This window comes from Aplidium turbinatum, chromosome 16 (assembly GCF_918807975.1).
Source record: "Aplidium turbinatum chromosome 16, kaAplTurb1.1, whole genome shotgun sequence".
In the NCBI taxonomy this organism is placed as follows: Eukaryota; Metazoa; Chordata; class Ascidiacea; order Aplousobranchia; family Polyclinidae; genus Aplidium; species Aplidium turbinatum.
In genome coordinates, this window is record NC_137487.1 from 18,418,203 (window position 1) to 18,433,169 (window position 14,967).

General features: G+C 39.1%; 1 protein-coding gene across 1 annotated transcript in view; it reads left to right on the forward strand.

The window, feature by feature from the left end:
- LOC145785550 (lipoxygenase homology domain-containing protein 1-like) overlaps positions 1 to 13,817 on the forward strand; it is a 49,627-nt gene extending 35,810 nt beyond the window's left edge. The window contains exons 42-59 of the mRNA XM_082597210.1: positions 406 to 529; positions 1,106 to 1,224; positions 1,774 to 2,051; positions 2,445 to 2,675; positions 3,149 to 3,304; positions 3,772 to 3,909; positions 4,479 to 4,645; positions 5,027 to 5,174; positions 5,675 to 5,896; positions 6,223 to 6,355; positions 6,694 to 6,821; positions 7,101 to 7,288; positions 7,916 to 8,225; positions 8,761 to 8,906; positions 9,609 to 9,723; positions 10,791 to 10,997; positions 11,472 to 11,581; positions 12,567 to 13,817. Coding sequence (XP_082453336.1) covers positions 406 to 529; positions 1,106 to 1,224; positions 1,774 to 2,051; positions 2,445 to 2,675; positions 3,149 to 3,304; positions 3,772 to 3,909; positions 4,479 to 4,645; positions 5,027 to 5,174; positions 5,675 to 5,896; positions 6,223 to 6,355; positions 6,694 to 6,821; positions 7,101 to 7,288; positions 7,916 to 8,225; positions 8,761 to 8,906; positions 9,609 to 9,723; positions 10,791 to 10,997; positions 11,472 to 11,581; positions 12,567 to 12,672 — 3,026 coding nt within the window. The 3' untranslated portion in view covers positions 12,673 to 13,817. The remainder of the gene's footprint in view (positions 1 to 405; positions 530 to 1,105; positions 1,225 to 1,773; positions 2,052 to 2,444; positions 2,676 to 3,148; positions 3,305 to 3,771; positions 3,910 to 4,478; positions 4,646 to 5,026; positions 5,175 to 5,674; positions 5,897 to 6,222; positions 6,356 to 6,693; positions 6,822 to 7,100; positions 7,289 to 7,915; positions 8,226 to 8,760; positions 8,907 to 9,608; positions 9,724 to 10,790; positions 10,998 to 11,471; positions 11,582 to 12,566) is intronic.
- The last annotated feature ends 1,150 nt before the right edge of the window (positions 13,818 to 14,967 follow it).

The window sequence follows — 14,967 nt, forward strand, 5'->3', positions numbered from 1 at the left end:
GGACTGAGAAAGCTATTTTGGAAGCTCAATGCACGCAGTATCACTTGTATCAACTTGTGTACATTAGTATCAAATTGTGTATATTAGTATCAACTTGTGTACATTAGTATCAACATGTGTACATTAGTATCAACTTGTGTACATTAGTATCAACTTGTGTACATTAGTATCAACTTGTGTACATTAGTATCAACTTGTGTACATTAGTATCAACTTGTGTACATTAGTATCAACTTGTGTACATTAGTATCAACTTGTGTACATTAGTATCAACTTGTGTACATTAGTATCAACTTGTGTACATTCAGTATGTTTGGTACTTGGAGCTATGAAGAGTTTTATGTGTGGCATTGTAGCTTACAGTAGTTGCCCTTGTGTTAGTTTGTAACCCAATAATCTTTCTAGTGGTGACCTACCTCATTAGCGTCGATATGTTGCCTAGCAACGATGACGTACCGTCCAAAGGGAAACTACAGTTGAAGCTGCAGGGTAAGAACGGAGATTCAGGGTTCAGGACCTTGTTTCGAGGGTGAGTTGGGTAAAGTTTGGTTTGTTTGTGCAAATATTATAGGCTACTACTTTAAGTAATTTCAGTTTCATTTTTTATTTCCGCCCATCAAAGTGAAAATATTAGGCCTAATTTTACCATAACACAGCAATGATCTGGACAACGCTAGAAGTGACAAAACGCAAACGTTAAAGTGCTCGAGAACGAACGAATTTATGACGTACAAGACTTTGGTTCTATCGCAACACCTTGAATTACTTGCTTGTGTTTATGTTTGGTTGGATGTGTAAACATACCTTCTCAATCCAACAGTAACGAGGGAGTCATTTTACTTGACTGTCAGTACAAAGCTAAACTTTTGCTGACACTGCTGGCATTTCACTTTGTTAGCCTTGCTTGTATGACATCGATGAATTTGTGTTTAAGTTAGTTTGCTCTGATTTTCTATGATTTGTTGTATATGAAAAATTATGTATTTTCATGTGGTGTAGATCAGCGTAGACTCGAACCAGCAGCCTTTGTATCATTATCATGACATAATCATTATCATGACTAACCCTAACCCTATCAATTCACACTAATTTGTTTATGTTTCAGCATGAACGGCTTTAGCGCCACCCAGCGTTTGAATGGCTATGTTTTTGAACATGAATCTGTTGACCTGTCTCAGCTGACTGACGTCACGCTTTCTTACGTCATCGTTGACCATAACAAAGGTATTTACACAGCGATAAGGTTTATTAGACATTAGAAAATATTGAAGTAACAATTGCGGTGGTGGATAATATCCATGTTTCCAGTATGAATTTTCTGGCAATAAAATTTCGAAACACAATTCCTGCTTCACATGCGTTTCGTTTTTCTTTTTTTAAAAAGACATAAAACCGATGTAAATTTATCAACCTCTAAACAAGACGCCGATCCGCGCACAATCGTTGTGCGTGGAGAGGCGCAATCCGCCCTAAACATTGGAATAGACATCGCATACTTTCTAACCCTCAGTAAGAGGAACCCAGGACATTGAACCGAAATGGAATATTCTATTTGAATAAGCTTAACTGAACTCTATTTGAATAAGCTTAACTAAAGATGATCTAGCTGCTAGCTGATCGAAATCGATTTTTAGCTATTTATGATTGAACTGACTCGTATGAAAATAAATTCCTTCGTAAAGTAAACATCCAACTCTTTATTACGTAAGATTTCATTAAGGATAATTAACTATTTTTATGATGAGTTAACACTTGGTTTTATGATATATGAAGATGGTGGAGGTTGGGAGGTCAAAGACATCATGATAAAAGCTGAGCCGCCCTCTAATTGCTACGCTCGGGGGGTGTTTGAGACTGTATACTGCGCCACTATCAACCACACGTTTACGGGGGAGTCGGAAAGTAAAGAAATTTCACTGGTCCCGATGGATCCGGAAAGCAGAGCAGATGTAACATCTCTTCCGGTGGTTAAAAGCGATCCAGTGAGGCCAGCATCCGTTCTGAGTGAAGGATTATGGAGAATCTTCATCACAAGCTCCGCCTTTGATGAGGTAGGGTTGTTAGATGTTTCTCGTTGCGCCTTTTAGCGGCAAAGTGCCGACGCCTTGAAAAATACAAGTTTTGGCCAGCACAGCCAGAAAATGTCCCTTTTTACATTAATTCAGCACACGTCTTCTTTATTACGACTTTCAGTTTGTTTTTGTCATGTCTGAGCTGAGGCTTAGTAGTTGAAGATTAAATAATGTGAATGGGAAGTCAACAAAGTCAATCATCTTGTCCACCTTCAAGTGTGTCATTTCGTACTTTTTTCAAGACACAGCCGCGTGCTGTCGATAGGTGTCTAACCGACGAACATTGAAGCGTCGGAAAAACCCTCTCATTCCTCGGGAACGCAACTGATGATGTTTTCAATGATATTTTGAAAATCCTCTTTTTTCATTCAGGGTTTGTTTGCCAATCGAATTTCCGTCAGACTATTTGGGACCCACTCTCCTTCTGACGTCATCAGCATCTCGTTGCCAGACGTCCAGGTCGATGACGTCATCGACGGCATCGACAGCAAAGTGGTTGAGAGGCAGATTCGAACGCAAGATCTCAATCTCGGAACTTCTTTGGGTGATCTCTACCATTTGCGTGTCTTGCTGAACAAAGATACCATGGTCCGCATATACAAGGTAATGAACGACAAACCATCTTGTGTGGTTTATGGTTTTGACCAAATTTGAGACCTGGTGCAAGGTCTGCAGTTCTGAGAGCATGCAGTGGTGGACGTTATAAGTTTACAGCCAGACTGAACGTTAAGAAATACTTAGACTGAATTTGATGGCTTTTAAAGCTTTATTCTATCACTGCCTCCGAGAGGCTTCCAACTCTAGACATTGACTCAGCCACCGTTGGTGACAGTTGGATTTTTCCGTTTGTGCGCCGCTTACTATTTTTACCTAAGTTACACCATCAGTTAGCCACATCTACTCTCGTTAGTGCCGATGGCTTAGTGTGGTGAGAACCTTTTTTTCATTTCCCGAAGCTCAGTAACTGAGTATGGGATCACCTTTGCTGTGTTTTTACACCATCGATTTATTTCTGATGTATCTTTGTTTCTGACATTCTGTATGCTTACCAGCGTCTGTTATATTTCCGCGTGCAGATTAAATTAAAAGATCTCACAACAAGTCAAGAGTTCCTGGTGCATTTAAGTGCTAAAGAGCGCATGAGTACGCGTGCAAATGAGGATGGCATCATTGCTTTCGAGTTTTCTCTCACAAAACCTGACCAGGAGCCACTGAAGCATCATCAATACAAAGTAAGTGAAGCAAGTGTTGTCGTGTCCGATCAGTTTAGCCCTTTTGATACAGTTAAGTCCATTCATGGTACCATCAGTCCACGTTTTTCGATAATTTATACCGAAGGTTTTCGGTCGCTTAAGCCCAACGTTTTTTGGTAACTTATGCCCATGTTTTTGGTAATGGATTCTCAAAGCCCAACTCAAACACAAAATCATCAAATAAAAGTCTTCGGTGACTTTTTGTTCTTTCGTTGAAATCCTTGTTGTGCGAACTACATTTTGCATTTGTGCAAGTAATTGTAAAAGTATAAAAAAATGTGTTTTCGGAAGTGAAACAATGTGACGTCATGTGTTTTAATACAACACTGAAAGAAGAAATCGATCCCAAGCATTACTTCTGCTGAATAACTTCACTTTGCTATTACATTCTTGGATTGGTAAAAATAAGCTCATTACGGAAAAAAACAAAACTTTTGTTATTTTAGGTGGAAGTGAAGACAGGGGGCGCGCTCTCTTCCGGTACTGATGCTGATATCAAAATGAACATATTTGGTACCGATGGTGAAACTGGGCCTCGGTCACTAAAAGAACTCGTAAAAGATCCTGATAGCATTCTGCACCGCGTAAGCTTGACAATGACGATTGTTTAGCCTGCACTAAGATCTGAAGTTGTTGGGAAGGATTGTGTCACAACTGCAGGATCGATGTGAAGTGTAAAGAAACATTCTTTCTGCTTATAAAAACGTTTATAAAACGTCGTCTATTTATATTTTTCTCCATCTCATTCTATCAGTAATGTTTGGACTTCGCTGTGCGAGTGCTTCTGTTTGCGCATAATCGCTTATGACGATGCTAAGTTATTCTCAACTGGATAGGCGTGGATTTATAGAACCTATAGCAAGATATAGTTTATGTGTATATGTCAAATTGTCAATGTAGTATAATTTATGTGTTTATGTTTATATGATTGTTTAATTATGCAATATGTCATCTTTGGCATAGCCGGTCTTTCTTAATTTTATTTTCTAGAATAAATTTATAAAACATTACCCAGAAGGCAAAATACGTCATTTTTATGACGTTGAATCAATGTAAAAGTGACTGGTTTGGCTGTCTAGGTATGTCTTTATCAAAATCAAAGCAGTGCAACTGCTTTTTGCCTACCCTTTGATTCATTCACTCTGTTATTCAGGGTCAAACTGATGCGTTTGTGATTGAATCGGTTGATGTCGGCGAGCCACGAAAGGTTATTCTAGGTCATTCCTCCAAAGGAGGAGGTGCAGGCTGGTTCCTGGATGACGTGACAATAAGCGAAACACGTGACCGCATTCAGAGTGACTTCATGTTCCCATGCCACAAGTAGGTTGACTCGTTCGTTTGGCCCAGGGCCCGAAACAAGGCCCTGTGTAAAAGCGCGGCTGTAGCAGGCAGATTGATGGCTCTTTTTGTGCAAGTGTTGTTTTTTGTACCATATAAGCAAATTACGCTAGCTTTGTCTTAGATCTAGTTTGCCTGAAGATATGCCGCTATTTCTCTATTTGATGAACTGATTAATTTATAGCCTTTAGAATGGAACTGGAATTAATTTAACATGAAAAACACAAAACCCTGTTTTTACGTATACTTGTTTTTCAATTGTGTTTCAATACGATACTCATGAAGCCACTTATAGAGCGGAATAAACACTAAAGAAGCCATTAGGTTGCTTACCTTGCTTGATGTCCTTGGTGTAACTTTTAGGTGGTTGGACGATTCTGTGGACGATAAACTGACTCAGAGAGAACTTCACGTATCGGCCGCTAGAGTACGCCAACCTGGCTGCGACTTGCAAGCGTCGAAAGGACATTGGAAGTTTCATATCCACGTCAAACCTGACGTCATCAAACAAGTCAGTGATGAAACTTCACAAATGTAGATACAAACGACCTGTTTCATCCTGATGTTGCGAGTTTGCTGTAGTAATACCGAATTGTACTAGCTTTCGTTAGATAGTTCCCGAGTCATGTGCTATGACGGAAGTGATGAAAGTCTGACGTCATTGGTAGCTGTTCTTTTCACATATTGTTTGTAAAGGTTTTTATTCGAATGTTCACTTTTTCTGCGAAACTTTTCTCTTTTCTCTGCGCTGTTCACTCTAGAGTGGATCAGTTGGTTAGATTTTGATTAAACATAAAATAGTTTGTATGCTTTGTAAGTATCTTGCCAAATACACTGCCTCATGCTCTTGAGCGGTGTCGAAATGGCGCCTCCTCGAGCATCGTATCAGGGCTCTCAGCCCTAGGCCAGACACCCGACATGCTGAGAACCATAAAATGAAACAATTTGGGTGGAAATTCTGGCATTTTCTTCCCTTTTTTATCATTTTAACAAAATCTTTCTATTCTACAGAGAGAACTTGATCTCAAATTTACGTTATGCTTGACCGGACGAAGGTCACGTGAGTTCAAAGGTCACATTAGTGACGAGCATCACGTCATAGACGTCCACGTCGATGATGACGAACCTCCATCTCCGAGCACTGGTGAAGTGACGTCACAGCTCGTCAAGTTACGCGCGGAAGTCGAAAACGCGTTTGATGACGTCACGAAAAAGACCTGGCCGCTGCAACAAGTGCGGGATGAGTTGATTTGCTTCATTGGTTCAAGAATTTCGTTTGAAATTGGCGATTTCAAAAGCAAATGCATGCATGAAGTTCTACGTGTTTCCTTGGTACTTTATTCGCCAAGTAGATTAAGCAAAAACCATTTCATTGTCTTCTAAGATCGGCTTAGAAAGCATCATTAGGAGGAATCAAATTCTTTCCACACGTTACTTTACTTATTAAGAGATCGCTACTGCAGTTACTGTCCACTGCGATATTGCAAAGTTATAGATGTGATTCGCTGAGCTAGTCGGCATCCGCGTTGGTTTGTTGTCGACGATTCATTCTTCTTCAGTGCTGGATGATTGATGACGACACAGGAGAGAAGATCCGATTTGTGTTCGACAGCGCCCTCGTGTGGGAGGGAAGCCATCGAGGATACCTCAGAGAAGTCCCGGTTGTCAGATCGAATGGATTGTACAGACCCGGTACGTGAAACGATTCTTCTTCAATTTTACAACTGCAGTGTTTGCAGTACTCACATTTGTGAGCTGTAGTTGAAGATTTAGCTTAAATAGACGGGAAGGCAAGGAAGTCAATCTTCATCTTCACCTTCAGACATGCCTTTGAATGCTTTTTCAACACACAGCCGCTTGCTCTTGAGCGGTGTCGAACCGACGTACTAGCTCTCACCACTTGGCTACGCAGTCGACGTTGTACTGAACTTGTGAATAATTGTTGTTATTTTCTTAAAATAAAAAATATTTGTGATTTTCTGAAAATCATTTAATTCTTTAACATCTGATGACTTAATATCTTTTTTCAGTGGTTGATTATTACGTTATATTCTACACGAGTGTCCAATCAGATCCCGACTTTTCCCCGTCTCAGATCACGTGTCAACTTCGTGGGGAATATGGCGACACAGGGAGCCGCAAAATTCTTGAAAACACAGTAAGTGTGTTATCAGTGTTGCCAGGTGATGTGGAAGAGGTACCGTGTTAGGGAGACGATCGATTGGTCACCAGTACGATTTTCTAATGCCTGTTTTTATGACTAAATGTTTGTGGTTTGACATTCAGAGCAGTTGTAATGAAACAAAATTATGTCATCATGTTCAAAACTGCTTTAGTGGAGTATTGAACCTGGGTCGCCTGATGCAATGTCAAGTCATTTCTTCTGGAGATTATTATCAGTCTTGAAATCATACATATTTTTGTTTTTTGTGTTTAGAACTCCAGTGGGAAATTCCAACCAGGAAGAGTTGACGTTTTTTCTGTGGAAGCAGTGAGTCTCGGTGACGTCATCGATTGCGTCACCATCAACGTCAATGGCTCGACCGAGAAAAGCTGGAAGTTGGATCGAGTGAAAGTGAAGCGAGGATACTATGATGAAGAAGAGTTCATCTTTGAATGCGGCAGGTGTGTTGTGTTTAATTTCATGGCACATTTGTTGAAGCAGCGAATGAAATATCCCGCTGTCTTTGTTTAAACCTGTCGGGCTGGATTTACCTTTGTAGCATTCCAGAATTGGCAATGTTTCCTTGGATCATACTTTGAGACTATTGGCGGGAAGCCAGTTTTTTTGGTTTTCAAACATATGACAAATCCACGGATGTTCTGTTAATTAAGATAATGATAGACAAACTTTATCACACAATAAAACTTGAGGCGCTGGTTGCCATGAAGCAATTTTCTCCGTCTTTTTAAACAGTCAATATTTTGCTGTTGTGAGTGCAAGCACTACTATGGAGCTTATCGTTGATATTGCTTCTTTATTGCTGCTATGCTACTATGTTATTTGTTTATTACATTTCTAGACCTATTAATTACAGTTGTTTATTACGTTAATTACAGAATTTTTAAGTTATAGGCTATGTTTATATTTTTAATTTTTATTTAATTTCTTATTGTTATTATTAAGATATACTGGAGCATCCATGACCTTTTACAATTATGCTTTCCACTATGTTTATTTAAAAAAATGTCACTTGCTAGACAAATGCCACTGTGTAGCTTTACAATTCATCTGCTATTTCTTCTGTTCAGAGATATCCAGTGTGGTCATCCGGTTGATTTATCTTTGACCAAAACGGCCACTGTGTACCCAGCAAAGCCAGCGGCCCAGACCAAGCCTAACTCGAAGACTGGGCAACAACAAACGGTTTATGTAATAAAGCTTCTTTGGAGTGGTTTGAATTCTCTGACTAAATCCGATCCTCAAGTCAAATCTAGCTCTTCTGTTCTTCCTTCTGTGTCCTTGCAACTGTGTGGAGATAAAGGGTCCAGCCAACTGACTCCTGTTGATCTCAAGGAGGCCAAAGTTGACAAAAATGGAAAGCACACAAGCAAACTGGAGGTAGGTTGCGTTTGGTTATGATTTACTTTACATTTCAAAACTTGTTTTTCCTATTTAAACCTTTCCAGCTTCCGTATTGTGACATTTCCAACTAGACTGGTTCAATTGTATAGATAGATTTTATAAAAACTTTGTTTCAACTGTTGACTAACACGGAGCGTTTGGCTTTTGCAATCAGATTGAATGTTTTTATCTCCAAGTCCGATTGTTTTGTAACTTCAGCGCATGAGACTGATCAGCCCCAGCTAACTGATCTGTAAGTTAGGCATTTCATTTTAATCAAAAACGCTGGCTGCTCTCTAATAGCTTTCCAGTGTAATCCTGGACCATCGTGAATCTGGGGTGGTAAATGGATAGACCCTCCGCCCCAGAGGCTCACACGACGAACAAGAAGAAGAAAAAAAAAACGCTAATTCTATGTTGGGATAAGTGGGTTTGAATCCTTGATAACCATCTAATGTATCACTCCACAAAATATAACTCCTGGTTCTAGGAGACATAGCCTACTCTCACTATTACCCTTATCTTCGTTCAGATATCTGTTCCTTCGCGTTCATTCGGCGACCTGGTTAAGATAGGATTGGGTGTACTGGAACCTGCTCCTTCACTCGAACCATCGGAGGCTGAGTGTCTTCTTTACAAAGTTTCATTACGAAACAAAGCAACCGACCAATATTACAGGTGTGTTGTTGGCTTGAGTCCCAGTTCGTTTGAAATCTTTGTGGCTTATTTTTGATCGGAAGGTCTATCCTTAATGAGCCTAATGCGAATTGAGCAAGGACACTTTGTTCAGCATTTTTCGAGTGCTGTGTGTTTGTAATCTCAATGCATCTTCTACACGTTCGCAATTGAAGTATATGATGCTGTCAGGGTTATGTTTTCACGGACGCTTTTGTCAGCCCAGTAGCCCTATCGAAGATTGATATGTTTGAATCTTTATTTTCTGATTGAGAATTCGTTTTTGCAGTTTAATCCAGTTTCACATGGTGGGAGAGGCCTTTAACCTCTGACTTCAGCCCAGTTACTGAGGTTGGCAGAGTGAAGTTTCCGCTTGTGGAAGTGTTTTCGTCTGTGAGTTATTCCATTCACTAGGTGCCGCTGAATGGAGAGCATTCCTTGAAATTCGTTGCTTAAACACACACCCCACCCCGAGAGTCGAACCAGCGGTGTCAATTTTAATCAGCATTATTTTTACCCCCACCAATACTGTATTGCCATTAATTGACCCTGAATGCAAGGAAACTAATTTTTTTTTATCAAGTTCAAGATGTCTGCAAGTGTCATGACATAACTATAAGCGCTTTGGGTGAACATCGAACCCGAAACTAAATATCCTCATCTTTCACTCACATGGCCACAATGAAATATTTGACAACATTTCAGTTTTCTTCCGAAACATTCCTTTTTCAAACATGAGTCGGAACAACTACAAACCGGTTTCAACTGGTTAGAACTGGCTGCGAGTAGACCAAGACAAGATCCTTCAAGAATTGCCACGGTAAGACTTGATAGTTGGTGCGTGCATTGCTGTAGTCATTTTTTATTGCAATCAGGAAATCGTATCAATTTTTGTTGCTATCATTTTCAACAATATAAATTGCCATAAATTTGTTAAGTGTGTTACAGGGATTCATAGTATAGGGATGACCAACTCGGCTGGATATCTAACAAGCGGAGTGTAAAAGTGTTGCCAAATATTTTTAAATTTTTAGAAAAATTAATTTTTTGACATTTTTAAAGAGTAGTGATTGCCCAAAGCTTGTTTGTTTATTTACGGGCAAGTTTTGGGAAACTACGATACTACTTTAAAAATTCCAAAATGATATTTTTACTAAAAACTTAAAAAATATCTGGCAACACTTTTACACTCCGCTTGTCAGGTATTCAGTCGAGTTGGCGATCCCTATACTATGAATCCCTGGTGTGTTAGAACATTAGATTTCGTGGTGTTAGATTGTTGTGTTTTTTGTATCCAGGCTTACTCCCATAGTTCAGTTAGCCTACGTACGCCCTTGAAGATTTAGGTTAAGTGGACGGAAAGGCAAGGAAGCCAATTTTTGTGTTCACCTTTAAGTGTCCTGCCAAAGACAATATTGTTATGTGTCAGGGCCAACGGCCCAGCGTGAGGATGACCCTCAGTCTGATCAGTCAAACTGTTACACTTGCAGGTACTGCAGAATAGCAACAGAAACCCACAAAAGCAAAGGAGTTGAAAAGAGGTCTTAACACCTTTAGAGCTATGTGTACAACTGACAAATCACTGTGTGGTGGGCACCATGTCCTGCTGCAATAATTACAAACTACTCACAGCCACAGGGCGGCACGACGTAATCAAGCGCACATGACTCGGTGCCACGCACTTGCACTAAGGCATATCATGAGGATAACTCTCAGTCTGATGATTCAAACAAACGTATCTAGGTAAACGAACTTGAAAACCGGTCTGCTTTTCTACTTGGGAAAAAAGCTTTGGAGGGGGTGGTGGCTCTTTCTTGCAGGGCTGCCAATTCAAGTTGTAAGGATCGTGTCTGGTGTGAAAACAACTGACTATAAATTTATTTCCAGGCTTGTGAATACGTCATCACGACACGGACCGGTGATGACGTCAATGCTGGCACGTCAGCGCATGTCTACGTTACTTTGATCGGTGAAGATGGCGACAGTGGCAAACGCTGGTTGATGACGTCATCGTCCGGAAGCGCTGAGCTTCACAAACCTGGAAAAAGCGACAGATTCGTCATTTCCGGCTTATACTTGGGAAATCTTACGCAGGTAAACTTTCTTAAAAGAAGTTTTTTTTTATCTTTCTCGATTATTTGTAGTCCCTTTTACATTGATTCAACGTCTGCAGATATTGAATCAATGTAATAAAGGAGTTTTGTGCTGGCTGCCTGCCAACTGCTCAGGTACATGTTGCTGTTAGAGTCATCTTGTGTACGTTCTGTTTATTGTGACATCATTCGAAGCTTACAAGATGGGTGTTTGCAGTAGCCAGTAGCTCTAATGATCGAGTATCTTTCAAAGTGGGTCATTTTTTTTTTGAAGAATGTAAACTGCACTTTAGTTTCGTTTCTTTGTAAACTTATTAAATAATTTTTGAAATAGCTTGAAATCCTCCTGACATATCAATTTAAAACTGATTTAACTTTGAAGCTTTTCAAAATGAACGAAACATGGCGACGAACAGAATTGCAGTAATCCAGCGCCTGTTTCTTTTCCACGATTAACGTTCAAGTTTTTTGACAGGTAATAATTGGGCATGATGGTCGTGACGTCACTTCCAGCTGGTTGTTGAGTGACGTCACGGTGACGTCATCGATCGCACCGAACAAGCAGTTTGTATTCGTCTGCAAAAAGTAAGTAATGCTGTGGTTATCATTATACGGGCTTTGTGTTGGATAAACTACGTTGCAGCAAGACCGTGGTTTAAGGCTGTTTTTTATTTATACTTTTCAACGTTTTTTAAAAGTTTTTTAAAAGAAAAACTGAAACCTATTAGTGCTGCCGTAGCTCCACTGACTCTACGTTAAAAATTCGAAAAGGACCTTGGTCAATGGGGTCCTCAGGGTCATTGGCCCATGACCCCCTGACTCCCCTCTTCAATATTTTTCTTAGGCGACTGAATATAATTTGGCTGGTTTTAGGATAGCAGGATTAACAAAATCCTAAATCTCACCTAAAACATATTAAAAGTTAAAATTGTGACCTACTACCCCCAATAAAAAAAGAATTTTCTCAAAAAAAAGTTATAAAATGTTTCCGTCTTCAAGAAAATCGTGTGTACACCATTGAATCTGGTAGCACCAGTAAAAGTTCTTGTCCTTTTTTTAAATTTAAAGTCAAATCGCCCAGCAGTGTTCCAGCACTTTTAAAATTCCCACTAACCCCTGCTGCTAATCAATGTTTATTTTCTTGTAATCGCTGCGTCCATTGCAGATATGCTCTGCGCTCCAACAAACAGACAGTTAAAGCGCACGAGGACAACAAATACATAAATTCAGTTCTATTTTTATAATAGTTGTGATGCATAAGTCTGTGATCTTATAATTGATATTAATACAACTATCACAAAGCTACAAGCCTAGAAGGCTCCTAACTGCACAAGAAGCTTACGTTCATTATTGCATTGTAGCCTACCGCACTATTGTACAGATGTACCGTTCTATTCTCACAACAGATGAAATAAAAGTTTTCTCTCTTTCTCTCATTAGTTTCTACCATGCTTGGTGCAGGGTTCGGGCTGTTGTGAACCTTAACAGAATGATTAGCTTATGTGTTTCTAATGTGTGTTTCTAATAAACAGAATGATTATAGTGTTTATCATTGTTATTACATTTTTAGGCGGCTTGCCAACCTCGAAGAAGACACTTTCATTGAACGAACTTTGAACCTTGATCACGTGAAGGACCCTGATAGTGACGTCACCAATCAGCATGTTTCGTCATAGGATTGGTCTTTCGCGTTCAAAGTTGGATTTCTTTTACTGTGTTAGCTAGCTTCAATCATGTCGTAACGATTCCAGAACAAACTGCATAATGTGGGGATTATTACATCATAACTTAGAAACATAATTGAAGTAAAAGCGAGTCCTCTCATGACTTTCCGTGGCTTTATTAATCCTGTTTGTTGAATTGGTTTACGTCGATGTGACGAAAATGTCATTTATTTTTTGGTCCAGTCGCACTTTTGTTATGTTCAAAAAGGCCTTGCTTGTGTCAGTGTTATTGCTTTGTGATCAAACTGTATGTGGTTATGAGATCACCATACGTCATTATGATGCAACTGACCTGTTTAATGTGTTGTCACCACCGTCTTGGTTTTGTACGTTGAGCTGGATGCTAGTTGATTGCGGAAATCTTTATCCTCGGACTAACAGATCTTTTTTGGGAGCTTGTTCCTGGCAGTCTCGCTTTGAGCCACTGGAGAGGAGAGGCGTTGAGCCACTGACTCAAGCCCGGTCACCAAGATGTACAGAGCGAAGTTTTCGATTGTTGAAATAAAATTGAATTGTTATCAGTGAATTATTCCATCCACTAATGGAGTGCCGCTGAATGAAGAATAGTTTGTAAATGCATTGCTAAAGCGCACACCCCGAGAGTCGAACCAGCATCGCTAGATCTTGCTGTTTCTTTGTATACAAAGTTCGGCGTGGTTAAATTGCGATATTAATATTTTATTTGTTATGTTTGAAGCTTTTGTACTTACAGTAAGTTATCTGCATTATTTTTTCAGTCACAAGGAAATTTTATGATTGTGTTTATTCTCATGCTATTGTTTTATAAACCTCATTATTTACACTTTAAATCTATCATTGTTTTTTTGCTAGCACGAGTCTATACTTATGTCGTATCATATTTTGATTGTGGATATTTTGCAATATTTTTTGTTCCAAACTTTTGTAAAAATTGTTGAATTGAATCAAATATATTCGGTGATTATGTCGTTGTTGTAGATTAGGCTACACATTGTTGACCATTTACAATTTCTATCATTCCTGTGTTATTGAAGTTTAACAAATAGCAGACGTTAATATGATTGTTTGTTACCAAACTGTGATTTGACTCATTGTTTAATAAATTGTTATTTGAGTTTCAATCAATCAATCAATGTTTTATTTGTCAGTAACAGGAACATAGGTAGATGTTTGAAATATGCAATTAATGTACACAATGCAAAGTTACACAAGTTCCCATACCGACAGGGAGACAACGAAACGACCATACGGTCTACAAGTCAATTGCCACCCTACGGAAATGACGATTTTGCCATTTAAACTAAGCTTACAAGAGAGTGAGAGAAGAGAGAGAAACCTTTTCTTTTGTCTGTTGCGACAATACGAATAAAATAGCTATCTAAATACCACAACAGACAGGAAGCAGCGAAAGACTATATCACTATCAGTCATCGAGTCAGCTGCTTCCCAGTTCTTAATGTGACAAATGTCAAGCATCGGCAAATTACGTTGAAACAAGATAGGCTGATGTTGAGTAATATTAATGAAAGAAAAAAAAATCATGTGCTGCTGCGATCCTCAAGTGAAGTCCTGTGGTTTTTTATTCAAATATAAACTTTATTCCGGGTGATTAAAAATAGGAAAAACTTTTAAAATCAATAAACTCTTGTAGCAAGGGCGTTTAAACTTCAGTGCAACAGAGAAAAGTTCAAGCCAATAAATAGTACAAGACTATACGAGTAAAAACATTTTTAGTAACAGTATTACAATACAAAAATAATCAAAATTTAAAAAAAAGGTATAGGCCTATTGTTCTGTCATAAAAGAAATGGCTGAGTGACTCTCAGTGTGACCTGTTAGGCTGCATGAAACTAGCGAACAATCCTGAAACTAGTAAATGAGAAAGTTTAACAAAAAATCTCTCCTAAAAAACAAACAAAAGATGTGACAATTTCTCCTGACAGTTTCCGTTCCAGCTTAAAAATTCACCCATTTGATTCATTGTGGAATTCTTTATTCTCGAATTGAGAAAACCCTTTTGCAACCTTAACCCTGACAGTTTCGTATGCTTGCAAAGGGTTTTAACAACTAACACAGGTCTGGTCAGTGAAGTTGACAAAGTGAAATTTCTGCTTCTTGTTGAAGTTTTGTTGTTCATGAATTATTCCATCCACTAGGTGCCGCTGAATGGATAGTTGTCCATGAATTGCGTTGATCAAACGCACACCTTGAGAGTCGAACCAATGTTCTTTGATCTTGTTGTTTCTTTGCCCATAAAGTCGGGCACTC